General features: G+C 49.2%; 2 protein-coding genes across 2 annotated transcripts in view; one reads left to right on the plus strand and one right to left on the minus strand.

Moving 5' to 3' along the window:
- A1CF (APOBEC1 complementation factor) overlaps positions 1-10698 on the minus strand; it is a 44688-nt gene extending 33990 nt beyond the window's left edge. The window contains exon 1 of the mRNA XM_041476351.1: positions 10486-10698. Coding sequence (XP_041332285.1) covers positions 10486-10698 — 213 coding nt within the window. The remainder of the gene's footprint in view (positions 1-10485) is intronic.
- A 4641-nt stretch (positions 10699-15339) lies between these two features.
- The window catches only part of PRKG1 (protein kinase cGMP-dependent 1), a 353067-nt gene continuing 341583 nt past the window's right edge, over positions 15340-26823 (plus strand). The window contains exon 1 of the mRNA XM_041474557.1: positions 15340-16176. Coding sequence (XP_041330491.1) covers positions 15911-16176 — 266 coding nt within the window. The 5' untranslated portion in view covers positions 15340-15910. The remainder of the gene's footprint in view (positions 16177-26823) is intronic.

Below are 26823 nucleotides of genomic sequence, written 5' to 3' on the forward strand. Positions count from 1 at the left end.
TGTAAGTCCCTGGTTTATGAATTCATTGAGAAATTGAATCACAGGATGGGTTGGGCTGGAAAGGATCTGAAAGCCCATCCAGTGCCACCCCTGCCATGGCAGGGACACCTTCCACTGTCCCAGGCTGCTCCAAACCCTGTCCAGCCTGGCCTTGGGCACTGCCAGGGATTCAGGGGCAGCCACAGCTGCTCTGGGCACCCTGTGCCAGGGCCTGCCCACCCTGCCAGGGAACAATTCCTTCCAATATCTGATATAGACCTGCCCTCTGTCACTTTAAAGCCATTTCTTGTCCTGTCACTCCATGCCCTTGGCAGAAGTCCCTGTCCCTGACTTTCCCTGGGGCAGGAAAAGCAAGTCAGGTTTGACTTTGTTCTTGCTCAGGCAGAGGTGCCTGGAGAAGATCAGGAATGTGTGGCCCGTCCCAAACCACCTTAGGGATGAAGTGTGGGAGGTGGCTATGGGAAACTGCAAAAGGAATTTAAAAAGGCTCTTGTGACCCAAAGAACCTCGAGAAACAACCAGAGGGTGCTGAGCATTCCTGGGAAAAGAAAGTCCTGAGCTGGGAATGGGTGGCCAGCTCCTCCATCTCCTAGGTACAGGAAGAATTACTCACCTACACAAATTGCAGAGGTGCCAAAGTGCCCCCCTGCCCCATTAAATACAGACAGCTCCTGGTGGAGACTTCCACACCTCTGCTCCAGCAGCCTCAAAGTGCTCAGAACCCAAAATAGTGCTGGCCAGGGGCTGGGTTTCTGAAAATATTTCCCCAAGCCTTGTTCTTTTTGCTGCCTCCTTTGCCCAGTGGGTTGCTGGGTGGTCTGTTGGCTGGGTTTGGCTTTGCTCATGGGGGGCCTTGAGCTGGAAGGGTCGGGGTTGTCGAGGCAGGGGCTGGTGCAGGGCTGGGTTTTGGGGTAGGGGAGCTTGCTGGAGCCCAGCTCAGAGGCTCATTCCTCCTTCAGGAGGCTACAAATAGTTCAGACTCAAATCATGAGGCTTGGCCCCTCTGCCTGGGCTAAACGTGAACTTCCCTGAGGGTTTGGGTTTGGATCCAGGCAGCAAAATCCTGCTGTTGGAGTTCAGGGGGGCTGCCAAGCTGTCCTAAATTCAGGTGGGTGGTGGAGCTGTATCTCGCCCCATGAGGCCAAATGTGAACAAAAAAGGGTCTGTGATGCAGGGCAGTGGTGTTTGGTTTGGGATGTGTGACTGCTAACCACAAACAGAGTCAATATTTAATAGAAAAGAATGGAAAAATAGTAAAAATAGTACTTTAAGCAGACCTGTGTCACTTCGACATAGGTGTGAGGGGTATCTTTTGTCCTTTCAAGTGTTTATTTTATTTTTATTATTTTTTAAATGAAGCTGGGACCCTGGCACTTTTTGGTGTGTTGCAGTCTGCTGCTCCAAGAGAGCTCTGCCAGCCCAGTCCTCTGAGCTGCCTGCAGAGTGAGGGATGGGGAATACACTCATTTTGAGTGACTGTTTTTAAACAAACCCTTTCCAGCTGTGGCCAGACTTGAACCTTCAAATGTCTGGTGAAAACGGTGTTTCTTTAAATAAAAACTCACACCACCACTCCAGAGTAGAACCCCAGATGGGTTTGGGTGGGAAGGGACCTTAAATCCCATCCCTGCCGTGGCAGGGACACCTTCCACTGTCCCAGGCTGCTCCAAACCCTGTCCAGCCTGGCCTTGGGCACTGCCAGGGATCCAGGGGCAGCCACAGCTGCTCTGGGCACCCTGTGCCAGGGCCTGCCCACCCTCCCAAGGAGGAATTCCTTCCCTCTTTTAGGTCAGCTCTGGTGTGGGTGGTGGTGGAGGCGCCTTCTCCTTTCTGAGTGCTCTTCCCATCCCATCAGATTCCTGCTGTGGATGGGGTGCCTTGGGATGGTCTTGCTGGACAAACTGAACTCCATAAAAACGCCATCCACCCTCCAGGGCTTCCTGACCTCCCTTGCTGTGGGCAGTGCCACCATCCTGGACTTGCCCTGATGTTCTGTCAGTTCTTCGAGGGAGTTCCAGCTCTGGCAAGGTGTCAGGTGTCGTTTTCCCCCTGGGAAAAGTGGCTTCTCAGGCAGCTCCAGCCCAGCTTTCTGCTAAGGCTCTCTCAAAGGAGATGTCCACCCTTCCTGGCAAACCTTGCTAGCAACACTTAGGTCATATTCTGCTTTTATTTCCCCTGCTCTGAAAGCAGCCAAACTTCTCCCCAAGCTTCGTGCAGCTGGAAATTGCTGAAGCCTCTCCAGCACCCAGCAACAAATTACAACTGTGAGATAACACACAGCCCTGGGCATTGGCTAGAAATGGCACATTCTAAATATTTTAATTGCTGATTTGTATGTTTGGGAGGAAAAAACCCCCTTCAGATGCCGTGCAATTTATGTATAAATTCTGAATTGTAAATAAATATGCTCCCTGGGAGCTCAGATTTTTTTGGCAGTTTATCAAGCAGCAAGGTTTAAATGCGAATACATTCAGCTGGACTGGAAAGCAATCAGAATATCTCTGGGATTTTGGAGATGGGTGGGATGGGGCTCCCTGAGCTGGGCAGGCCTCTCCTAATGTTGGTGTCCATGAAAATTGAGAATTGAGAGCATGCAAAGGGACCTCTGGAAGGGAGAGGAGCCACCTTGCATGGAGCAAACTCAAGGTTTTGTCCCATTCATGGCCTGCGAGAGCCAATTCTGTTGTGAGAAGGTCACAGATGAATCAGAGCTGCTTCTCCAGCCTTGGAAGAGAATTCCTGCTGCCCAAGCTTTGGGCCTTTGGATGGGGATACTGTGTTCCCAAGGAGGATGGCTGGTACCTGTGGGATTGCTCAAATAACTCTGAAAAGATCAAATGTGGATGCACCCAGTGTTGCTTCCCAGGCTTCAATCTGAGAGAGATGTGACAGAACTTTTAATGCTGGAGGAAAATAAAAATATCTATTTGAAATGGCAAGAATCCAGTTAGAACAGGAAAAAGGCCTGGCACAGACCTGAAGCCAGGTTGGACTCTGCTTTGTGCATCTTGGAAATTGCTTTTCACAGGTCCTGACCTCAGTGCAGAGGGGCAGGGAGAGGTTTTGTCCCCAGCTTGAGCAAGGCTGGCTGTAAAACCCCTCCAGGTGAGCTGCCAGCAGCTTTTCCAGGAACACCAGGCTTTGGGAGCAGCTCTGCCTATGGGAATGAACTTGGGAAGGCAGGAAAACAAAGCTCTAAAAAATACAGCTGGCTCTGTCACCTTGGTGTTTCCTTTCTTCAGCAACACAACTTCACCTGGGTGGCAGACAGGGACTCTGAAGGGCAATTCTCCCTCCTTTCCCTTTCCAAAGTGGTTGGAATTACCCCATAGCTGGTGGATAAGGGGGTTCCTGGGAGCAGAGCGTGCTTACCTGGCTTTTCCCGGGCTCCAACATGGGCAGCAGCTGATGCAGAAAATGCTCCAGTGCAGAACAAACCAAGCAGAGGAGAAATACTAATTTAGATTTCTCCGAAAGGCAGCTGGTTTTGTTGGTTTTGCTCACTGGGTTATGCAGATGCTCCCTTGGTGTCAGGGATTTCTGATGGAGCTGGTGCTCTCAGCTGTGACAGAAGGCATAAAAAAAGGTCATAAATACAGCTTTGACTCCAGATAAAAGTAATAAAATCCCCACAAAAGACAGACAAAACTGCTTCTAAACCCAGCTTGCAGCAATTTCATGCTCTATATATGCAAAAGGTCTCAGTAGCAGTTCAGTAGCATCAAGAATTCTTCATTTTTCCCTGTAAATATTTCCTTGATTAAAAATGAAACTACAAACAATTCCCCAATTCCTGTGTGTAGCCCTGATGGATTTGTACCTGCTGTGATGAATTTAATTATTTTTCACCTGAAATAATTCAGGTTTTACTGCCACAATTAATGTTGACTGAACTTTTAAGCTGTAACTTTCATGGTGTCTTTGCAAATCTGTGGGGTTTTCATTATTTCTCCTCCCTCCAAGACAATATGAACAGAAAGGGCGTCATTCCTTAGTAAAGAAGGATTTAATAATGAAAACTCTATTTTTAGGGAACTTAAACCTGAACACCTGAGTTTGCAGGAGCTGAGGATCATCTCAGAATGGTTTCTTTGCTCAGTAGCTTCCAAAAGCAAAAGTCATGGAAGCTGAATGTTGCTTGGGATTTTAAACTGAAAATCCATTTAGAAAGAAGAGAGTCCTCGAGGGAATCGAGGTAAAAATAGCTGCCAAACAAGGCAAAATTGAAAAGGAAAAGAACATTGATATTCAGTATATTCATTTCTCACGGAGCCTGACGTTAACGGCTCTGCTGGGAAATTACATTATTGTTGTTAAAATGCTGTGGAAATCCAAATAAAGGCTGGGAAGCTACAGGATGTTCTCGGAGGATGCAAGCTTTGCTGGAAGAAAACGAAATAAACAGTTCAGCTGCAACACCTAAATATTGATATAAAGATGTAAAAGTCGAGGAGGCTTCACAGACCAGCACGTGATGGGGATGTCCCAGGGCACTGGGCAGGCTTGGAAAGTCAAATATTCTCCGTCCCTGTGAAGCAGTTGGAGTTCATGTGGTGTCCTAGAAAAGCAGGATGTGAGCCAAGGAATAAAGGAATAACAACCCAAATAATGGAGTTACTGACAGGGTTGAGCAGGAGCCAGGCTGCAGCAGCACAGTGAGGAATGGGGTTTAAAAATAACCTCACTGATGGGTGAGAATGGCCCTGGAAGAGCAGCCCTGAGCAGGGGACATCCCCATCCTCAGGGGTGGCCCTGGTGCTCCCAGAGCTTTTTCCCAGAGCTCCCAGCCAGGATTGCTGGGGGGTGTCAGCCACCACGCGTGCTGCCACTTTGGGAACGCAGCTCCTGAGGGGAATTTGGGCTCAGAACAGCACAGGGCAAGAGCCACTTGTGGGAAAATGTCCCTGGAGCTCCTGGCTGAGCGGGGAGGTCGCTCAGGGCGGACATTCCCATACAGATCCCGTGGAGCAGCTGCTGGCCCAGACCCAGCTCACTCTGGATTAACTCCTGCCCAACGTTCCCTTTGCAGCAAACTGGAATGGGGACCTTTTCAATATTTGATTTTTCCAGCTGATTTCTCACCCTCCTGATTTTCCAGAGCCGCTTTAGTCATGTCAAGAGTTTCTCGTTGATGGTTTCGTCACCTCCAAGCTCTGCATCCAAAGGCAGGACACGAGCAGGCACGAGGATGGAAAATTGGGCTCTACTTCAAATCCCCATCACCCAAACACCCCCATCACAGCCAGGCTGCTCTTGGAGATGACCCAAAATAAATTTGGAGGGTGCTGAGGAGGAGCAGCCTTTAGTGACATCACCTTCCCAAGATAACCATCAGTTGTCACCCAATTTTGGCACAGGACACGACAGCGAGGAGCAGGAAGCTTTTTGGATCAGTCCCAGATGAGATGCTGAGCATTTTCCAGGAGTATTTCTGTCTGGGAATAGCCAGTGGGAGGCTGAATGGATTTGTGGCTGGCCAGGTGGCTGCCACAGCTGTGCTGTGCTGTGCTGCTGGATGTCACCCCTGCCACCGCTGCCGTCAGGGGCAGAAGGGGTGGCAGGGCTTTGTTCCATGGCTGCAGAGGGGAAATGCTCTGGGGGATGAGTTTTCCTGAAAGGTGGAAGCATTTTTATTATTGATTTACAACTGCTGGAATTTTTAAATGTATAATTTAATAGATATTTTAAATATTATGTCTTAATATATTATACATAACATATATATTTAATAGATAGGTTATATATATTTAATACATATTTAAGATCATTTTAATATATTATTTTAATATATATTATATTTCAAAATAATATTAATATTTTAAAAAGTATTTATATATACATATATGTATATATAAATATATATACATATATGTATATATATAATATATATGTATGTATATACATATATATAATATATATGTATATACATACATATATATATTTATACATGCATATAATACACTTATATATTTATAAATGCATAATTATAAAATGTATAATAAAAATGTATAGAAACGTATAATAATGTATAATGTGGCTGGCCAGGTGGCTGCCACAGCTGTGCTGTGCTGTGCTGCTGGATGTCACCCCTGCCACCGCTGCCGTCAGGGGCAGAAGGGGTGGCAGGGCTTTGTTCCATGGCTGCAGAGGGGAAATGCTCTGGGGGATGAGTTTTCCTGAAAGGTGGAAGCATTTTTATTATTGATTTACAACTGCTGGAATTTTTAAATGTATAATTTAATAGATATTTTAAATATTATGTCTTAATATATTATACATAACATATATATTTAATAGATAGGTTATATATATTTAATACATATTTAAGATCATTTTAATATATTATTTTAATATATATTATATTTCAAAATAATATTAATATTTTAAAAAGTATTTATATATACATATATGTATATATAAATATATATACATATATGTATATATATAATATATATGTATGTATATACATATATATAATATATATGTATATACATACATATATATATTTATACATGCATATAATACACTTATATATTTATAAATGCATAATTATAAAATGTATAATAAAAATGTATAGAAACGTATAATAATGTATAATAATAATTGCCTATTAAAAAAAAAAAAACAACATAAAGAAAGTTCAGAAAATCTTTGCCTAGATTTGTAATAAGATCAAGTGATGGCATATGACAAAAAAGGAAGTATTTACATGCAATCATCGGTTTACAAATCTGGCAGAAAGTGATTTTTTTTTTTTTTTGTTAATGGAGTTATGACAAAACTCGCAGTTTTTGTTCACATTCACCATTTTTCAAAACTCACCCCGTGCTGAGTGGGAGGGAGGATACAGCCTTAAGAACCACAAATGCAGAGTGGGAAATTCTTCTGGGATAGCAGACAGGGGGAAAAAAACCCAGCAGGAATTCAGGCGTAGATGTTGAGAGCATCTAAATTTGGATGCTGGATTTTTGCAGCCCCAACAGGTCCCACTTGTGCAGTTTATTTTTTTCCCCCTCTGTATTAAAAAGAAAACACTTTGCAGTCCGTGATTGGAGTGTCCAGTTGTGGAAGTGCCTCCAAAGGCGAGAGTTAATAATATTTATCTAAAACATGCCAGAGCCCACATGGAGTCTGGGGGACTGGGCTGGATAAAACCAGAAGGAAATCCCTGCTAACCTGGGAGTCACTGGAGGGGCTTTTTTTTTTTTTTTTCCCACCAGCCTCTGATGCTGTGGAGCAGTTGTGGTGAGAGTATGGATGTGATGCTAGCCTTGTAGCCAAAGGAATATTTTTAGCTTCCTTGTTTTCCTTAAGGAAAATGACATCCTGCTTGCGACATTCAGGGGATTATTTTAATTTATGTTAATGAGGGAAGAATTGCTGTGGGACCATTTCCAGAGCAGTGCCATAAGCAGCAGTGAGGGGGAAAAAAATGCCAAAAGAAAGAGGAAGATACAAGGAAATATTTCCAGGTTATTGCTTCAAGAAAAATATTTAATGTGGGATATCAAAGTATTTTATATAACCCTAGAATGGTTTGGGTTGGAAGGAACCTTAAAGCTCATCCCATGCCATGGGCAGGGACACCTTCCACTGTCCCAGGCTGCTCCAAGCCCCAAAGTCCAACCTGGCCTTGGGCACTGCCAGGGATCCAGGGGCAGCCACAGCTGCTCTGGGCACCCTGTGCCAGGGCCTGCCCACCCTGCCAGGGAACAATTCCTAATTCCCAATATCCCATCCATCCCTGCCCTCCCTGCCCTCCCTGGAGCCTTCTCCTCTCCCAGGCTGGCTCCAGAGCTGAGGGGCTCTGTGAACTCTTGAAATTTCACAAGCAAAAAATCCTAGGTTTGGGTGACTGGAATAATTTCCTCTGACTTACTGCACGTGCAGTGTCACTGTGCCTGAAGGTTTGATGGATTATAATTAATAGCAGAGGGGGAATTCAACCCAGTTTCTCCAGTGGGGTTAGAACTGGATGATCTTTAAGGTCTCCCTTCCAAGCAAACCATTCTGGGGTTCTGTGGAAATGCCTGAGCTGCATCACCTGGAGCTTTCTGTGCTCCAAAGGAGCAGTGGATTCTTGCACACTTCAGTAGCTGCAGGGTGCGTAGGACACACAGCTTACACATCCTCACACTGCTTGTGCCCCAAGCCAACCCCACAAAATCCTGTGGCAGCAAAAAAATCCTGTGACAAGCTCAGAAGGAGCTCAGCACACCAGCTGCTCCATGGCATCATCTCCAAAGCGATTGGGAAGGCTGATTTTTTAATACAAATATCTTTGTTCCCATTTAGGAAGTTACTCAGTGGTGAGGAGGCTCATATCTGTTAGTAAATTAGACACTGAGGAGGTGACACAGTTTATTAAATTACCCAGTGAAATAGGGACTAAAATCATCACCAAAGAGGGAAACAGCACAAAATTAATCCATCCTTTTTGTGGCCTTAAAATGCCCTCCCACTGAAATCTTCTGTGTCCATAAGGCAGCTCCATCCCTTGGGAAGCTGCCATGAAACTTCAACTGATGTTAAGAGATTGGGGGGGAAATATAGCTTCAGACTTCTGCCACTCTTGAAGTAAGTCACAAATACCGAATATTTTCTTTTTTAACACAGTGGGGATTGCTGCCTTCCTCCAGTCCTCCAGCTCCGGCAGGGCTGTGACCTCGAGCCCACTCTGCTGCTGCCGCTGCTGGAGAGGCTCTTTGCTTGCAAAAGCGAGCTTGAAAGAGAGAGTGGTGGGGGTTTAAGAGGTGGAGTAAAAGGCAGGGTATTGATTTTATAAAAATCCAGCATCACCTTTGATACTCTGTTAAAGTTACACCAAGGGAGAGCTGGCACGGCTTCCAGCGGGATAATTACGGCCCCAGCCTGAGTAATGTCTGCGAGCTGCCATGAGAAACGCAGGCGCTGAGCCTTCCTGGCTTCAATAGCTGGCATATTTTACATATCTGCTGGCTGTAAACTGTTTTCTATAGTGCCTCGTAACAGAGAAGCCACAGGGAGCCAGCAGAACGAGCTCTGGCTGAAGCCGAGGGGTTATTTCCAGCAGCACTTTGTGTTTTGCCTCCTCTGAACGTGCCTGGGGATGTTCAATCCTACAGGACATTCTGGGACCCCTTCCTTATGGATAGCATCCTGTTACATTCACATTTTCTGAAAAATCCCTTCACCCAGGATTTCACTCCTGGGAAGCTGAGAAGCCTCAGAGAAAAAGGAAAACAATATTATCTCCTTTGCTTCTCCTGTGTTTTGCTGCTTTGGAATGTGGTTGAAGATTGTTTATCCAACAGGTGATTGTTTCATTGGTTTCATGTGAGTTATTTTGACTTATTGTCCAATTACAGCCAAGCTGGAGAGTGCAATGAGTTTTCATTATTATCTCTTTAGCCTTCTGTAAGTATCCTTTCTGTATTCTTTAGTATAGTTTAGTATTCTTTAATATAATATAGTATCATAATAAATTGGCCTTCTGAGAACATGGAGTCAGATTCATCATTCATTCCTTCCTTCATCAGGGCACCCTGCAAATACAATAGGATCGTGCCCTTTCCTTGGACAAACTCCCGGGGTCTCACTGGTCAGGCTTTAAAGCTAAAAACGTGCACTAATGAAAGGCACCGAGAATGAGGGGGCTGTAAAGCAGCCTGCCCAGATCTGCCCAGGCTCCAAGCATCGCATCCTCACCAATTAGTGCCACTGTCCCTAATGAACAGCCCGGTGTTAGCGTTGGGGTGGGTCTATCCCTGAAAAACGGGACTGTCCGGAGCTCAGCCGGAGGGCGATGCTGGGGCGGGCCGGAGTCGCTGCTTGGGCCAGCTCCGGGACCTCCCTGCGTGCCTCTTGATCCACTGCGAGACATAAATTCCCCTGCTGTCCTGCCCTGGGCTCAGCCTGCGTCCCCCGCTGCGTGCCCCGAGCAGCTGCTGAGTTTCCCTGCTCCCGGCCGGGCTCTCGGGCACCCCGGTGGGCACAGCGGGGACCGGGATGTGGGCACACAGAAGAGCGGAATGTGGGCACAGAGGGCCGGGATGTGGGCACACAGAAGAGCGCGATGTGGGCACATAGAGAGGAGCGGGATGTGGGCACAGAGAGGGAACCGGGATGTGGGCACACAGAGGGGACCGGGATGTGGGCACACAGAGGGGACGGGGATGTCGCTGCTCCTGTGCCTCGGGGGTGCGCAGTGTCCCTGTCCCTCTGCTTCCAGCCGCTCCTCCTGCTGGCCCGGGGCATCCCTCGGGCGCTGCCTGCGTGCCAGCCCGAGAGGACAGCGGGATGTACGCAGGCTCCCAGCCGGGACAGGGATGCGGGACGCGGGACGCGGTGGGGACACAGCCTCATCCCGCTGTTCCCTGCCGCTGCTGGCTCTCTCGGTCTCCTTGCAGAGGTTTCTCAGGGCCACGCTGGCCCTTCGCTGGCGGCTGTTTTATCTCGGTGCTTATCTGCAGATGAAGCCGCAGTTGCTCCGGGCTGAAGCCGGACCCTGCCCTGGGAGCGCTCCGGGAAGGGCCGATGGATGCGGAGCGTGGCTTTGGCTCGGTGGGGCGACAGGGGGGACGCTGTCACCCCACAGGATTCCAGAGCCTCTTGCTCTGCGATTTTGGCCTCCCAGGAGCTGACCTTGAAGCGGCAGCAGTTACTGGTTGTGAAATGGTGACGCTCCTTGGTGACTCGCTGAGCTGTCAGTGAGCTCATGGAGCCGAGTCACCGGCTGTTCTTAGTGCCATCTACAAATTTCATACAAAAATATATCGATGTAGCCTTTAATCCAGACCCAAAGCAGATTACTGAGCATATTACCGATGTGTTTCCCCTTCTGTGCCTCCCTAGCAGCCCAAGACAGCTGGGATATTAATAATGACCATGTGTTGCTCACACACTCCAACCCCAGAGTGCCAGGGTGGGGAGGCAGCCCAGGACCTGTTTCTGCTCTTCTCTGCTCCAGAGACTGGATCTCCTTTAAGTGAAAGCTCTTCTCAAAAGAGAGTCATAGCCCAGTGTCCCCAGTTGGGGTCCAGTAAGGTGGTGAGGGCTGGAGAGACTGTCAGAGTGGGGGGCTGAGGGCAAGGCTGTAGCTGGTGGTTTAATTCACAGAAAATACATCATTATCCTTAACTCACAGCATCCTTGCAGTTTCCTCTGTGCTGCTGGCCCCTGGAGCTGTGAAACAACTCAAACCAAAAGTGGTGCTCCTGGGGTAAAAATGTGGAATTACACAGTTCCAATTAAACGAAGTTTGGCTGGTTTAAAAAAACCTCTTTGGGGAAAGTTGCATCCTTCTTCTGCTACATTTGTAGAACAAAACTTGCACTTTGGAGTGGTCAGGTGGCTGCTGCTTGATGGAGATCCCGCTGCTTTCCTCATTCAGGAAAGCCAGACGTTTGGGAATGGCAGCAGCTTGGCCAACATGAGTGTCCCTAGGGATCTGAAACTGCCTCAGGTGTTGAGAAAAGGGGATCCTCCTTTCCTGACTGGGTATCCTGGCAGAAAGGCCACAAGCCTTTATATTTAAATAGACAGAGGACTCTCACATCCACAATTACATCTATAAACAGAAAATAAAGAATTTCATTGATAAGAGAACACAAAACTGCCACAGATAATCATGTTTCTAGAAAAGGGTTCTTCTATCACGTAAAAAAACTTGGATGAAAGTGATGGTTGTGCAGCTGAAGTTGTTAAATGAATAATACAAACTCATTCTGTCTCGTTCCCAGGGGAGTAGTTTTATCCCTAGATGGAGACACTCTTCACCCTAATTTTGTTTCTACACGAGTTAATATTCTCCTGGGAAAAACATAAAGTCTGTAAAATCAGTGATTTAAAATAATAACCATCACACTGCCTTACACACACACTAAAGACCAAGAAAATGCTGAGAACTTGCCCAATGACAATAAAAATCCCAAAATGAAGCTTTGAATCATCTCAGAAGTAACTAAAACACACAAGGAAATGATCATTTGGCCTTTAAAATGAACAAACTACCTAAAGCTTCTCCTTTCTGTGGAGCAAGGGGTTCTCAAGTCCATAATTACTTACACAAATAGAAAATCAGGAACTGTATTGATAAGCGACTTTTTCTTCCTTCCCTTTAACCAAAGAGGTTAAAAAAATCTCACCTCCAAAATCTTAACTTGCCTTAAAAACAGAGATTAGGGAGTTGCCACTCTGCCATGAACTCTCCAGTGTGGAGGAAGCAGCTACAACTCCAACTATTCTGAGACTCCAGGACCTGGTTATCTTGAACCATCGGTGTTTGTTTAACTTAATTTAAAGCTTCATTAAAACCTCAGTTGCAAAACATGCCAGGATGAATAACTGTGCTCAACACCTATGTGAGAAGAAGGTTTCCCATCCCCAAGGGATTTGCCCACCTTCCTCTTCCTCAAAGCCAGCTGAAGCTGCTCTGCTCTATTCCCAGCCAGGTGTGAGGGATCCTCATTTTCCTCCTCCTGAGGCTCAGGGCAGGCACGAGGTGAGGATCGAGGGTGGTTCCTGTATTTCCTGTCTCTACCTGAGCTACACGTGCCCCATCCAGGTGTTTTCCACCCTGGGTCTTTCCATCTGGCTGCTTGTCAGACATTTATTCTCACTACTGATGCTTTTCTCTTACTCATTCAAGTAAGACACTTTGACAGGAGGAATCCAGGAGTTGCCTTCCAGGCTGAGTTCCTGCCCCTGGGACAGGTTCCACAGTGTCAGGTTTAGAGGAGAGAGGCAGAGATCCCTCCTCAGGAGCCAGCTGGGCTTGATCCCGAGGGGAACTGCCCCCTCATTGTCTTTTCCTTCCTTGATGACTTCTTCCCTCCTTTGGCTGAAGGGAGATGTTATTCCCGTTTTGGGCTGGAATTTTCTCTGTCTTGCCAATGATTTTGGTTCTGGTCTTCTCCAGTTGTGATGGCTGGGGGTCGGTCCCCACCACTCGGGTGTGACCCGAGGCTGACTAAGCCTCGGGGACTCGGGGGGAGCGGTGTCACTCCCACCCAAGAGCTCACCCTGTTACCCCACACGCTTCCCAGCTGCTTGTTTGGAGCCATTCCTTGGGATGCACCCTATGACCAGGCCCAGAGCCGTACCATTATGCGAGGAATCCTTTATTTGGGATCCGTGGTGAATCACAGAGTGGTCTCAGCAAGCCAAGGCCAGGAGGAGTACGGAGACCACTGGGCGCCCTCGGCGTGCTCCTGGATCACCATCAACACTCCGATCCCCGCCGCGTGTCCCTGCGCCGCTTTGGGCCCGAGCTGCTCGGGCTGTGCCGCGCTGCCGGAGCAGCGGCAGGCCCGGAGCAGCCTGCGGAACAGGGAGAGCCGCTGCCGGCGGCGCGGCGGCTCCGGCTCCGCCGAGGCCGCCCTGGGGGGCAGCGCCGGGGGCTGTGTCTGCGTCTCCCGGTCCATGAACAGCCGGACGTGGGAAATCCGCCGCTCGCGGGCCGGGCTCTCGGTCTGCACGTCTCGATCCACGCGTTCAACACCAGCCCAGAGCTCGGGTGCTGCGGGCTCCGTCTGGGCGAACTGGTGGACCAAGATCAGTTCTGTCTCAATCGGGGCAGGGGTGGAGGCTGTGGAGGGCACTGTCGAGGCGGTGTCCGGCGTGGCCTTGCCCGAGCAGGCCGCGCAGCTCCTCAGGCGCCGCCCCTGCCCGCGGGCCGCGGTGTTGGCCGGCGGCAGCAGCGGCACGGGGCTGGACATGTCGGAGCGCTGTCCCCGCCCCACTTTGGCCGAGTTGGGACGGCTCCTGGAGCTGTGCTGCGGGCGGGAATGCCGTGAGAGTTTGTCCCCACGGGCGGCTGGAGCCGAGGTTTGGGACAGCTGCACCTGGAGGCGAGAGGAGAAAGAGACGCGGGAGGCGTGGGATAGAGTGCTGGCCCCATCCCCGCCTGTCCCTTCGGTCCCATCCTTCAGCAGGTGCCTCTTGGAGGGCCGAGGGCCGAGCTGGCCCTTCTCCGTGGGCATCTCCATGGCAGCTATCCCGGGGAGCTGCAGCCTCCGGAGCGCGGTGCCCTGCGCTGCTGGAGGGCACGGCCCGGCATGCTCCTTCCGCAGCCCCGGCAGCCGCAGTGCCACACGGGCCCTGGGGACAGCTCGTGTCACAATGACCCGGTGGCACCGCGGGGCCCCGGCGTCACAGCGGGCACGGCCGGCGCCCTTTGTGACACAGCCCCGGCTGGAAGTGGCAGCACCGGGCACGGGGCGGCTCCTGCCTTCCGCTCCCGGAGAGTTTGTGCTGAGGGCGGCGTGTGGGGAATCCCATGGGCGCTCCCAGGGCTGTTTGAGCATCCCCTCTCCGTCCCGAGCTCCGGGAAGGGCCGCGCTCTGCTCGGCCGTGCCGCCCACGAGGTGGCGCTCTCTGCCCGCCAATAAAGCCCAATTAGTATTAATAATTGTTAATTAGTTCCCCCTCCCCCCCAGCAAGGACTGCCTGGCCCCTTGGCCGCAGGGATGCTTCCATCTGAGGATGGGACAGCTCCGAGCCCGGAGGTTTCCAGCCACACGTGAAAGGCTGGAGGCACAGACACGGGGGTGCAGAAACACCCCACCACCCCACCTCCTTAAAAGACAGAGACGCTGCTAATGGATTTTTCAGCCCTTAATTTAATACTCTATCGGTACAGCCTTGTCCTCCGGCTCAGATGTTTTGCCCTCTCCTTGCCCTGCCCTAGCAGACCAGGGAGTCTGTCCCTAAAGGCATGGCACAAGATTCCATGGGTTGGGATGTGGATGCTGAGGGGTTTCTGAGTGCCCTGAGTGCCCAAGGCCTGGCTGTGGGGGCTGGGAAAAACCCCCTCCCCTTTTTTTGCCTGCCGCAAGGGGCTCCTGAAATCCCTCCTTGGAAACAAGAGTGGTTTGGGAGGGAAATGTGATAGGGGAGCTGATGGTGCCCTTTGCCAGCCGGCATTAAAAATTAATGTGTGTGATGGGCTCTTCCAAATAAGTCCAGGAAGGATGAGTTTCTCCCTCCCTGGACAAGCTGGCAGAGCACTCCAGCTGCCTTCCCCCTCAGGTGCCACCAGGGCCCCGGTGTCTGTGCCTGGGGACGGGCTCTGCTCCCTCAGGGCATGGGGTGCAGGTTGGGGTGAGGGACACCGGCTGTCTGGAAAGCTGCATGTCCCACAGGATGGTGGGGCTGGGCTGGCATGTGCTGGGGGGTGACCTGGAGGGCAGGGAGCAAGGAAACCTGGTAGGAAGGGGTGTGGAGTCCTGGATGGGGAGAGATGCTGGGTGGGATGTGCGGTGCCCCAGCCATGAGGTACACTGGGCAGGGAAGGATGGAGGAAGGCATGGAAGGTGCCCAGGTGCTAAAGGGCGGGGAGGGGGGTACCCAACACGGGAATGCTGAGGGTAACACAAACTGGAACGTGGGGTGAGGAGAGAGGTGGGATGCTGAGTTCCCGAGTCAGGAGGAATGGGATGCTGAGCTCCCGGTGGGGCCAGGCCGGGATGCTGAGCTGCCGGGGATGCTGAGCCGCTGCCGGGGATGCTGAGTTGCCGGGGGCCGGGCCGGGCGGGCCGGGGGGCGGCTCCACGTGGCTCATTAGCAGGAGGCAATTTAATATTTATGAAGTGCTCTTGTTTGAATCCCAAGTCTTCGGCTCCAGTTACAAGGAGCTGCGTCACCCTGCGATCACATGGTAATTGTTGCTATTTCCAGGATCCCAGCCTCGCAGAGTGGCACAAGAGCTCTTTCCCCTTTTCTCGTCCTTTTTCCCCCGCCGCCTTTTCCCTTGTTCGCCGCTGTTTTCGGGGCGGTTTCTGCCGGCCCCCGGGCCGGCTCGGCGCTGGCGGGCGGGCGCGGGGCGATGCCGGGGCCGCTGCCCTGAGCCGGGCGGGCGCAGCCGCTCCCCCGCCCCTGCTCCTGCCCGGGAGCCGCTCCATGAGAGCGGGACCGGCCCGGCAGCCCCAAAATGACCGAGCTGGAAGGGGACTTCACCAAGCTGCTGCTGCTGAAGGAGGAGCGGATCAAGGAGCTGGAACGGCGCCTGGGGGAGAAGGACGAGGAGATCCAGGAGCTGCGGCGGCGGCTGCACAAATGCCAGTCCGTGCTGCCGGCCCCCAGCCCGCACATCGGGCCCCGCACCACCCGGGCGCAGGGCATCTCGGCCGAGCCGCAGACCTACCGCTCCTTCCACGACCTCCGCCAGGCTTTCCGCAAGTTCACCAAGGGCGAGAGGTAGGGATGGCACCCCTTTTTCCCCGCTGCCGCCAACGCCGGTCCCGAGCGGCTTTGGCCGGGACACCGCGTCTCCCCGCCTGGCATCGCCGGCACGGACCGTGCCCGGGGCGTGGAGCGGCTCCGAGCCGCCGGGAAGGAGCCCTGCGGGGGATCGGACAGCCCGGAGCTCCCTCCCTCCCTCCCTCGCTTCGCTGTTCCCTTGCCCGCCGCGGCTCCCGGGGGATGCTCGGCCGGAGCGCGGGGGGGCGGCGGTGCCTCCCCGGCGCTGGGAAAAGTTTGCGGCGGGGCCGGGAAGTTGTTCGGTGGCTGCTCGAGAGCCGCCAGCACCCCCGGCAGCCCCGTTCCCGGGGCAGGTGCTACCCCTCGCCCCGATTTCCCCGCTTTCCCCACCCCATTCTCCCCAAAAACGAGCCCACGCTGCTCCAGCTGTGCTTTGCCTCCTGTTGTCCCGGTGGGACTCGGTGATCCTGAAGGGCTTTTCCACATTAATAATTCCATGTTTGTATTTCCCTGTGCCGCTGTCAGGCACCCACAGAGAGCTTTTTTTTGGGGGAGCATGGGGTCTGCATCACTCAAGCCGGGGTCTCGGGTGTTGTCCTTCTTCCATACGTGTGGGAAAACCGGGAGCGTGGTGCTGTGCTGGCTGCTGGGGAGGTTGATGTGGTGAAGAAGTTGTGTGTGACCACAGTGTGACCCTGCTTTGGGCAGAAGCTGGTGCTTCTCGAGCAGGGCACAGTCCCGTGTCCCCTGCGAGGAGCGATTTGTTTCAGCAGAGCCATTCCCGAGGGGATCTGTGTGTGGGTGTGAATCCACAGCTCTCCCCAAATGTGTCCAGACCAAACTCCAGCCCTTTCCTCCTCTCCTGTGCCCTGCCCCTTGTTATTCCTCAAACGAGGAGCACTTGGCTTTGGGCTTTTTTAAATCAGTATTATTCTTTTCCCTGCCTGTGGTGATTTAATAAAGCAAACTGCTGCACCCAGGGAGGTGTGTGAGTGCGAGCAGAGCGTGTCCGTTTGTCCTTCCCTGGGGCAGCACATCCCTGTGCACCGAGGCAGAGGCCAGATGTTGTGGATGGAGGAGAAACCACGTCCAACTTTTCCTTTTGCTGTTGGTTTTTTTGGAGGCAGTGATCATCCTGAGCCTCAGGAAGGTGACAGTGACCTGGCACCTGTGGTGAGGGCAGGACCCAGTGTCCCTGCCCTGAGTAATCACTTATTTAGAAGTTGTTAAACCTGTTCACGGCTCCAGCGAGGTTTAGTCCTGGCCTGAGGCTTTCCTGTGCTTTTCCCAGTTTGGGCTGGCAGGCCAGCTGCAGGAAAAGCTGTGTCCATGTGATGCAGTGAAGGTCGTTTGGCCCATCCTGCATCATTCCCGTCATCCTCAGATGATGTTTAAGCAGGCAGGAAAAACTCCTGGTGAGGCCTGTGGGCAGTTCCGGGCTGGAACTCTGTCCCCTGGCATCCCCCATGCCTCAGCCTCGCTCGTGGTAGCCATGACAATGGTAACCAAGCCAGTCTGGGATTGCTTTTGGGTTTTAATTCTTAATTCTTCCTTTAATTCTGCTTAATTCTTCTCCCGTCTCGTTGCTGGGAGAGCGGCGGGCGGCTCCGTGGTGTGCTGAGCACGCTGCACCCACAACCTCCCTTTTTCCCCCGTTTTCCCCCCAAATCCCTCCCCACCACGGGCTAGATGGAGGTGTTTTTTCAAAGGGCAGTGTGTGGGTCCTTGATCCGGCTCCAGGGTGCTGTCCTGGGGTCAGGGAGCACAGGGCTGTGCTACAGAGCTGTGCCAAGAGCATGACGAGCTCTCCCCGCTCCCCATGCTGGCTGGGGACAGGGATGGCTCTGGCTGGTGCCAGCTCCCCTCAGTGTCCCCGGGGCTTTCTCTGCCTCTGGCATCTCAGAACTGCTGACAGCACTCGGCTGATTTATTTATGGGGAGCTCATGCACCTCCAAGAGCCTCTTGCCTGTGCTCCAGCGGCAGCAGCAGCTTGCAGCTCTCCATCCCTCGTCCCTGGCAGGCTGAGGATGGGGAACACCTCTTTTCCAAAACCCACAGACAACTTCCAGAGCATAAAACCCCCAAGGCGATGTTCAGGTCCACCTGTTTTCAGCTGAATGCCAAAAAAGAAACCTTTTTACCTGGGATCAACCTCCAAGGAGTTTTCCACCCCTAAAGACAAAGATGTAGTTATTGACAATATAACTGGATTTGTTTATTGTCTGTAATGTACACCAACACGTAAAACTGTCAAGGAGCTGAAAGCAGCAAACTATGGGATGACAGGAACTCAAACAGGGATAAATCCCAGATGAAAGTGGAGAATGGAGTTGGTTTAAATATGCTGTGCCTCTTGTAATGCACCCCTGTCACATGCAGCAAGGGCAGAGTTGAAAAGGCTTGCAGAGATCCAAAGAATAGGAGAATAGGGATGTGTAAACAGAAAGGTGGTGAAGGATGTGTTATCTTTGGTGTGGAAGTGTGTTTTTATGCTGTTGTTCCTTCTGAAAACATAGAAATATAAATTTTAATGGCAGAAAGCATTACTGTGTAGCTGGCCAGGTGCATAGAACTATCCATGTATCTATATCCAATCTGTAAATTAGATTTTCTTTCAAACTAGCTGCTTTCTGTGCCTGTCTTCAAAATAATTCCTCCCTCTTGTTCCTTGATCCGTTCCTGCCGGCAGAGATTTGAGTTGAGAGCGGAGCTGCACTTCTTGTAAATGATTCCTTAATTTATTTATGGTCAGTGAGTTTTGATTCACTTTCTCCCACAGCCAGTGAGTGTTTCAGATCACACAAGGCCTCGGGGCTGTCTGATCCAGCACCTGCCAGCCCCTTATGACAACACAAAGAAGGAAAACCAGTCTGTCCCTGTTTTTCCTGGCGGGGTGGGAGCCATCCCTGGATAATGCAGCAATCCAGGCACTTTGCTAAAGTGATGCCCAGTTGCTAAGCAAAAGCACTGCGGATGATCAATGATGCAAAAAAGTAAATGCTGAGGTGTGGCAAAGCCAGGACTAAGAGCTGGATCAGCCCTGCCTGTCCCTGCACCCAGAGGTGCTCTGTGTCCTGGGAGCAATCCATCTGAGCCCTAAGCCCACCTCCAGATCATCCTCCCAGGAAATTCCAGCTGCTGCCTGCCTTAATTCTGAGGTGCAATGTCTAATTCCAGCTAAATCCTGCTTATTTGGGGCGAGAAGCCTCCTTCAAACCAGGGCAGCATGAAATTACTTTGGGAAGTCTGGAATATTTTTGGAATTGTGACTGAATCTTTGCTGAAGCCCTGGCCCTGCAGGCAATTCCACGTTTGGTGTGTGGTTATATCCTCTGCTCCCCAAATCCAGCTCGGACAGTGCCATCCCTGGGTATTTCCATGCCTGTTTCAGTCTGACACAGTGCTGTAGGCTCAGCCTCATTTAAGACATATGAGTTTCCTCACTCTGCTCCTTGTAATTTACCCGTCCTTCTTTGCTCCCTAACTTTTTCTGCAACTTTTTAATGGATTTTCCCCCCTTTTAAACTTTATTTCAGGAAGCATTTGCCACAAGATGGCAGTGGGGTCTAACATTTAAAGCGAGGTATTGGGGTGTATTGTGGTTTCAGCCTCCCGGTCCTGGACCAGTCCTCCTGCCTGTGGTTTTCCAGGTAAAATCAGGCATGAATCCTTGTTTCTCCTGCTTCCACTTTCCCTGAAGTGTTGGGGGATACTTTGCTGAGGGCGTGTGTTCACCCAAGGTGTTTAAACTCAGGATTAAAGGCTTTGGGTGGTACTGGGGATGGAGGATTGGAGTAGATCCTCTTGACTTTATACAGCAAAAGCATAAAGGGACTGCTCATTATTGGGATAAGCTGATGTCTGCTGATGGTCATGGCAGGATCAATCCATCTCTGGGGTCTGGGTATTGCCCAGGCCAGGACCAGCCATGCCTGGAGTAAAAACTGGGCACTCTAGGAGGTCTCCAGTCCAAAACTCACTTCACAGCTGGACTGGGGCTGTCCCAGGCTGAAGCAGAAATGTCCTGCGCAGCCCTGTAATTCTCCATCACTTTTCCCCCCTGTAACACTTCTGTCTCACATCTCCTCCACCCCTGGAGCTGCTCTGTGGATGGCTTCCAATCCCCTGAGCATGGCAAGGGGCATCTTCCCCCTCCCTGGAGCCGTGTCCTTCCCCTCTCAGCCCCTTTCTGGGAAGTGAGCTGCGTTAATTTAGCCATGATCTCATCAGCTGCCAGCCACTAAAGCGATATCGATCCTGCGCTCAGCCTGCCCGTGAAAAACAACCCAGCTGCTTCCCCACTACCTGGAACCACCCTCCCTCAGGGCCTGGCCAGCCTGGAAAAGGAGATTTTGCCTCATTTTTTACTGGTGGGAGACCAGTGTCTGACTTGCCGCCTGTGTGTGACACTTCAGCCTTTAAGCTGAGGAAGGACAGTTTGGGACTGTCCTCGTGCAGTATGTGACACCACTCAGCAGCTGTGTCTGAAGTAGTTCAAACAGGGAGCTTTTGCTGGATCTGAGGCTGCTGCTTTCTCTCTGTAAGGATCAGCATGGCTTTGCAAAGCTCAGAGGAAGGATAGCAGTGAATTTTGCCATTAATTACGACTCTAAAAATGCCTCTCTTCCTCATTTACCCGTCCCCAATCCGGTCCCATCCGCTCCTGATGCGCTGCAACAGCAAATTCCTTGGATGCTTCTTCCCTGGGTGATCCTCACTAAAGATCAGAAGGATTTTATTAGCTGGAATTATATTGGCAGAGGAGGAATTAACACTGTCCTCATTGCTCGTTGTGTTGGGAGAGCATGGCTACGAGGGAGGGAAATACAGAGGGAAGTTTGACAGGGTTGCTTAAATCTGGGGAGAGCTGGAAAACATTCCAAAGAGAGCGATGGAAGTGGGAGATGGACTCTTTGCTTGGTCCTCTCTGCTCATTTGGATGGAGCAACTTGTGGCATGAAGCAGTGAAGATGGGGGGGACAAAGTGACTTGTCACTGCAGGGAGAGCTGTGACATCAGCCCCTTGAGAAGCCCAAGGTCAGACAAATGAGCACAGAAGGGTTTTAGAAAGGGAGAGAAGCAAATGTTTATGGTTAATCAATGGAAATAATTTCCTGTCTTTTAATTTTTAATGGGCTGAACTCACTGCTCCCCCCCTTTCCCTGGGCATCGCTTCCCTTTGGTTTACAGGAGACCTGAAAATCGAGCCAGGATGGGGGGAAATTTGGCTCCCAAAAGGCATCAAATGGTGCCTTTCCACTGGCTACAGCCTGGCGTCTGTCTGTCTGTCTGTCACCAGCAGCCCTGGTCACCCAATCCACCTTTTCCATCCTATCCCTTTGGTGCTTCCTCATGGGCCAGGGCAGCACAGCAAGAGCAGCTAAACTCAGCTTGCCCTTCCAAAAATAGTACAAAACAGATATTCATTTATATGCAAACATCTGAAATTAAAAAAAAAAAAAAAGGATTAATTTATAGATAAACATGCAAAATTTAAAAAATAAAAATTGATTATTTGACGTGATCCCTGGTCCTGGTGAAGAAAGGAAGGGCAAGATGGCAGGATTATTTTTTTTAAGTTATAAAAATGATCATTTTTCTGTATGGTTTGGGATGAACACTTGGAATCTTTGCAGTGTGTTTCTCAGGTCTGCCCTGAGGAAGGGCACACTCTTGCCAAGGGAATGGGGCAGTGCCCATCCCTGGCTGACGCAGGCTCTGTCCCAGCGGCGTCATCCCAAATTCTTCCTTCAGCCTATTTTTAAGTGCCTCAAGTCTGGAGTTTTTTGGAGCCTCCCTTGGGGCACCAAACCACAGGCCCAGAGATTTCAGGGCAGCTGCCAGATCTCCATGTCCCCCACCTTCCCTCTGCCTGGAGCTCTGCTTCCCAATCCCTGAAAACCTGGTTCCATGTGGGCTCTAAACCTCAGCTGTGCTGCCAGACAAGGCCACCAGAAGCTGCTTTTCCCTCCTGGATCTTTGGTGTAAGTGGATTTCTATAAATACAAGGATCTGGGAGCTGGGATTGTGTTGTTTTTCTGCAGCAGCTTGTGGACATCTCTTGGTTTGGAGGAGAAGAAGGGTCCTGTGTCCCTCTTGCTGCTGCGTTTTTAAAAGTGTCACGTGGATGTGGTGGTGTAAAACTGCTTAGCCTCACTCACTCTTCATTTGGCCTCTTTTATAATTTCTGTCAGGCTTTTCAAAGTGACTTTCTTCAGAATTTTTGTATCCTTTCCTTCAGGATTTTCATGTCACTTTTGTCAGAATGGTTCTGTCAATTTTGTCACAATCGTCCCTCAGGATGGAAAAGGTAATTCTCCAGCAAAAAAAAATCCCCCCGGGTGATGAAATCTTATCAGAGGAAAATGGGATAGAAAGGACAAAAATAAACCCTGAGTGCCTCTTTCCTAACGAGAAACTTCAGGAAGAATCCTTCCCAAGGTTTCCACTTGGTTGTGGAGCTGCTGCAGGTCCTGGAAAATCTCTGACAGAGCTTTGGCAAGGGGCTTCCTGAAGGGCTTTCCCCTCTGCTGTGACCTCCTGAGTGGAAAAGATGAGGATTGCTTTTTTTTTCAAATAGATTTTTTTCTGTGTCCTGCTCATGGGTGTTCTCAGAACATTTTTGTTCCATTAGTAATAAAACCCTGTGGTCACAAATGAGGCAGAAGATGCTAAAAAAGGAGGGAGGGGGGCAGAGCTCAGGCCCACGGGTGGTGGCAGGAGCTGGGATGATCCTGGAGATCCACAAGGATAAAGGATTGAGATAATTTTAAATTCAAAATTCAATTTTTGGGATTTAATTCATGCTGGGGGCTGAGCCTGAGCATTGTGGGATTTGCTACAGGAGAGGGAAAAAGCTCTCCAGTAATGGGAACAAATCTCTTCTGTTTGACTCAAAGGAGTGTAAATAGATTTGGCTGTGATTTTCTTGGTGATCCCTGGTTTTGAGACATTTTAAGGTGTTAAATGGGATGAAAACATCCATCTCATGGCACTAAATTAATGACAGGCCAGTGGGTGGGGTGATGAAAACTCAAACAGCAGCTACAGGGGGAGAAAACAAAGAATTATTTAATAGAAAATACCCAGAAGGAAACTGTGCAGGTGGGAAACAGGTTCAGGAGAAATATCTTAATATTTGGGGTTTCTGGCACAAAGTTTGCACTAAAGGAGGCTGTGGTTGATTGATTGGTTGATTGATTGATTGATTCCAGCAAGCACAGCAGAATGGGAATTTTGAGTTGTTTTCATTTGCATTTTACTCTTTCTTGGGAGTTTCTATAAAATCCTCCCAGGTAAAAATCACCACCAGGATTTTAAGTGACCAATTAGTATAAAAATTCTGCTTAAAAAAAAAAATCTATTGAGCTGTTTGTAGTAGGGGATCAGATCCTATATCTGGGAATTCCCCTTTCTATTTATGTATCTGCACTGTATTGTCAATATTTAACTTTTTAAAACTCTTTAATCCATCAATTTCTGATGATCTGTGCTCTGTATTATTTTTCCTGTGGTGTGTGGAAGTGGGAAGGAAAACCGGGATTAATTCCTTGAGACCCCAAAGAACTACACCCAAATCCCTTGAGTGACTCAACACAGAATTTTGGTGCTTGCAATTATTAAACTAAAATTCAACTTTTAAAGCCTGGAATTTGTGGAATAGCAGGAAGCAGTCCCTTCAAAATGTATCCCAAAGATGGCTTCCAGCTTGGCTGTTTGTAAGGAATCCCAGAGTGATTGTGGAGCAGGGAAAGTTGCAGGGAGAGACACCTGGGGAGTTACTACACTTCCTAAAAATGGATCTTAAAAAAATCAGGAAGCTGGAAGGAATAAATACATCCAGTGTCCCCTCTTGCTCCAGCCCATGGGGGTTTTTTTGACATTTAAAAAAAAAAATAAAAATCTGTGCTTATAGAAATACAGAAAGGTTCTGAAGGGTTGGAAAGGCAGAGTGGAGAAAATCTGGGAAGGAGTTCTCTCGGAAGGTGGGAAAAACACCAGAAAGTGGAGAAAATCTGGGAAGGAGTTCTCTGGGAGGGTGGGAAAAACACCAGAAAGTTGCTTCATCTGGGAAAATTTATATAAAATAAAATTTTTTGTATTTATTTCAATACCAGGGCTGTATCTCCAAGCTGGTTTTGCTTCCCATCTGCCAGCCCACCCAAACCAGTCAGGGATTCTGCTTTTTCTGCATTTGATGTTTACCCTTTTCACAAAGCCTTGGGGACATTTCTGGGGCCATTTCAGCTGTATAGAGGCAGGGAAAAAAATCCCAAATCAGCTCTTAAAGGGAAAATTGTCATGGAATGACACTGGGAGTGTATTTTATCAATAGACAGCAGCCCCCTCCTCAGCTACTTTATTTCTGTCTGCTCTGTAGTTCAGAAAAGGGCTGTTCCATATTTTAAAAAAAATAAAATACTAAACTGAAAGCAGCATGAAAGGCGGTGGTTGTGGGTTTTTTGGTTGGTTTTTTGTTTTCTTTTTTTTCCTCCCCCCACTGATTTTCATGCTGCTTTATGAAATTTGTGTCAAGTAAAGGGTGAAATCTCTGCCTTCCCTTTCATCCCATAATGCAAGGCTGGGCTCTCCCTGCCAGGAGCACGTTTCTCACTTTGATCTGCAGGTTTATTATCCCGTGTCCCATCCAGGGAAAAGGCTGCAATGCCTTTTGGGAAGCACACAGCAGAGCAGTTGGTCCCCCCTGCAGAAACCCTGACATTTTAGATCTTCTTCCCCACATTCCTCAGCACTGCTGGGGCAGAGACACTTGAAGCTGGATTGAAATTTATCCCTCCCTCCGAAATAACCACCTTGAAAAAAAGAATTTCAAAGTGTTTTATCTTTTGATAGGAGAATGCTCGTGGCAACTTCAACCAGAAGCTTGTTCTTTTATGGGAACATGCTGGAAAAATATAGGTTGAGCTGGTGGGGTATTATGAATATTAAATTTTTCATTCCATTATTCCATATGTTTGGAGGCAGAAAAGCAAAAAAGGAAGTGGAAGTGGTGCTGTGGATCAACTGAAGGCTGGTTTTAGAGAAATTTTGGGGTCTGATTAATCTCTCCTGAGTCTGTGCAGTCAAATCCATCCTAAAGCATCAGTTGCAGAGACCCTTTGATTTTTGGACAGTTGTGTCTCACACTCCCAGTTCCTGCTGCTCATTGCACCTTTTTGGCTGGGTTAACCCCAAAATTATAGTTTCTACTCTGAGATTAAAAGCAGGTACAGCTGATTCCCATTTTTTATGTTGGGCTGCTTGATTTCTGTTTGGGGAGACTTCTCCTTCTCCTTTGTTTTGCTGCCAAATATCCAGTTGTGGTGTTTATGAGGGTCCCAGGACGAGGGAAGAGATGAATCTGACTCCATTTTCTCAGAAGGCTGATTTATTATATTATGATATTATATTAAAAGAATGCTATACTAAACTATAGAGAAAGGATACATCAGAAAGCTAGAAAAGAATGAATAATAAAAACCTGTGACTGACTCCTCAGAGTCCAACACACCTGGCTATGATTGGTCATTAAACAAAAACAATTCACATGGAACCAATCAATCACCTACCACATTCCAAAGCAGCAAAACAGGAGAAACAAATCAAATAATTATTATTTACATTTTTCTCTGAGGTTTCTCAGCTTCCCAGGAGAAGAAACCCCGGCGAAGGGATTTTTCAGAAAATATCACAGTGGCATCCAGTAGCTAAAAATCAACTCTCTTTTAAAAGCTTTAAACCAAATGGGAAACTTCCTATGGAATGATGTCACAAATCTCCCCAGCCAGCGTTTCTGTGATGCCTCCAGCTCAGGCAACACATGGAAAAGTCCCCTGGAGCTGGTTTCCCCCGCAGTGACTCCTCTCCTGACCCTGCTCCCAGCCTGTGATTCCCTGGGAACTGGAAGCAGCAGCTCCTTGCGTGGGTGTTGTGCTCATGGTGTTCGAATTGTGAGGGAGAACAGGGAGCTGATAAATCCCTGCATCCCCATCCCAGCCTGCAGTGTAACCCTGTCTGGGCGAGGGGATTTAAAATTGCATCTGTGGGGCTGGGGGATGCTGGGTGGCAGAGGAGGAATGGGAAGTGCTCCAGCTCCTGAGTGGGAATCTCAGGAAGTCAGCTTTGCTCATCCAGTGTTGGAATCCTGGACGCTAAAAATTTTAAACTTTCTGTGCTTAAAGGCACAGACCCACAAGAGAACACCACAACTGACCTAAAGCTGTAGAGAAGACTTCCAAAAATTATTTAGTAGCACCGAGATTACAAGTGTGGAGTTAGTTAGAAGTGTGTAATATCACAAAGTAGAAAACTTGAGTTTAAGGCTTTAGAATACAAAAATAAGTATGAAGCAAGATGGAAGTTTTAAGACAAAAGCAAGTTATTCTTCTTTGCCTTCTTCTTCATAAGTTTGAGTGATGTTTTGTAATTAGACAGAAAAGTCCACACTGCAAGCTTCAAAAGATCAGTTACTAAGTTAAAAAAGAAAACAATCGGTGTCCTTTCTCAATGAGCTAGTTCAGTCTTAAAAGACCTTATAACAATAAATAATTAGCCATTTTGTGCCTTGCTAATGAAAGACTGCCAAACTCATAGTTATAAAGCTGTTTCGCTAATAAAAACCAACAAACACCTAAATCCAAACA

Source organism: Pyrgilauda ruficollis, unplaced genomic scaffold (assembly GCF_017590135.1).
Source record: "Pyrgilauda ruficollis isolate IOZ18807 unplaced genomic scaffold, ASM1759013v1 scaffold11, whole genome shotgun sequence".
In the NCBI taxonomy this organism is placed as follows: domain Eukaryota; kingdom Metazoa; phylum Chordata; class Aves; order Passeriformes; family Passeridae; genus Pyrgilauda; species Pyrgilauda ruficollis.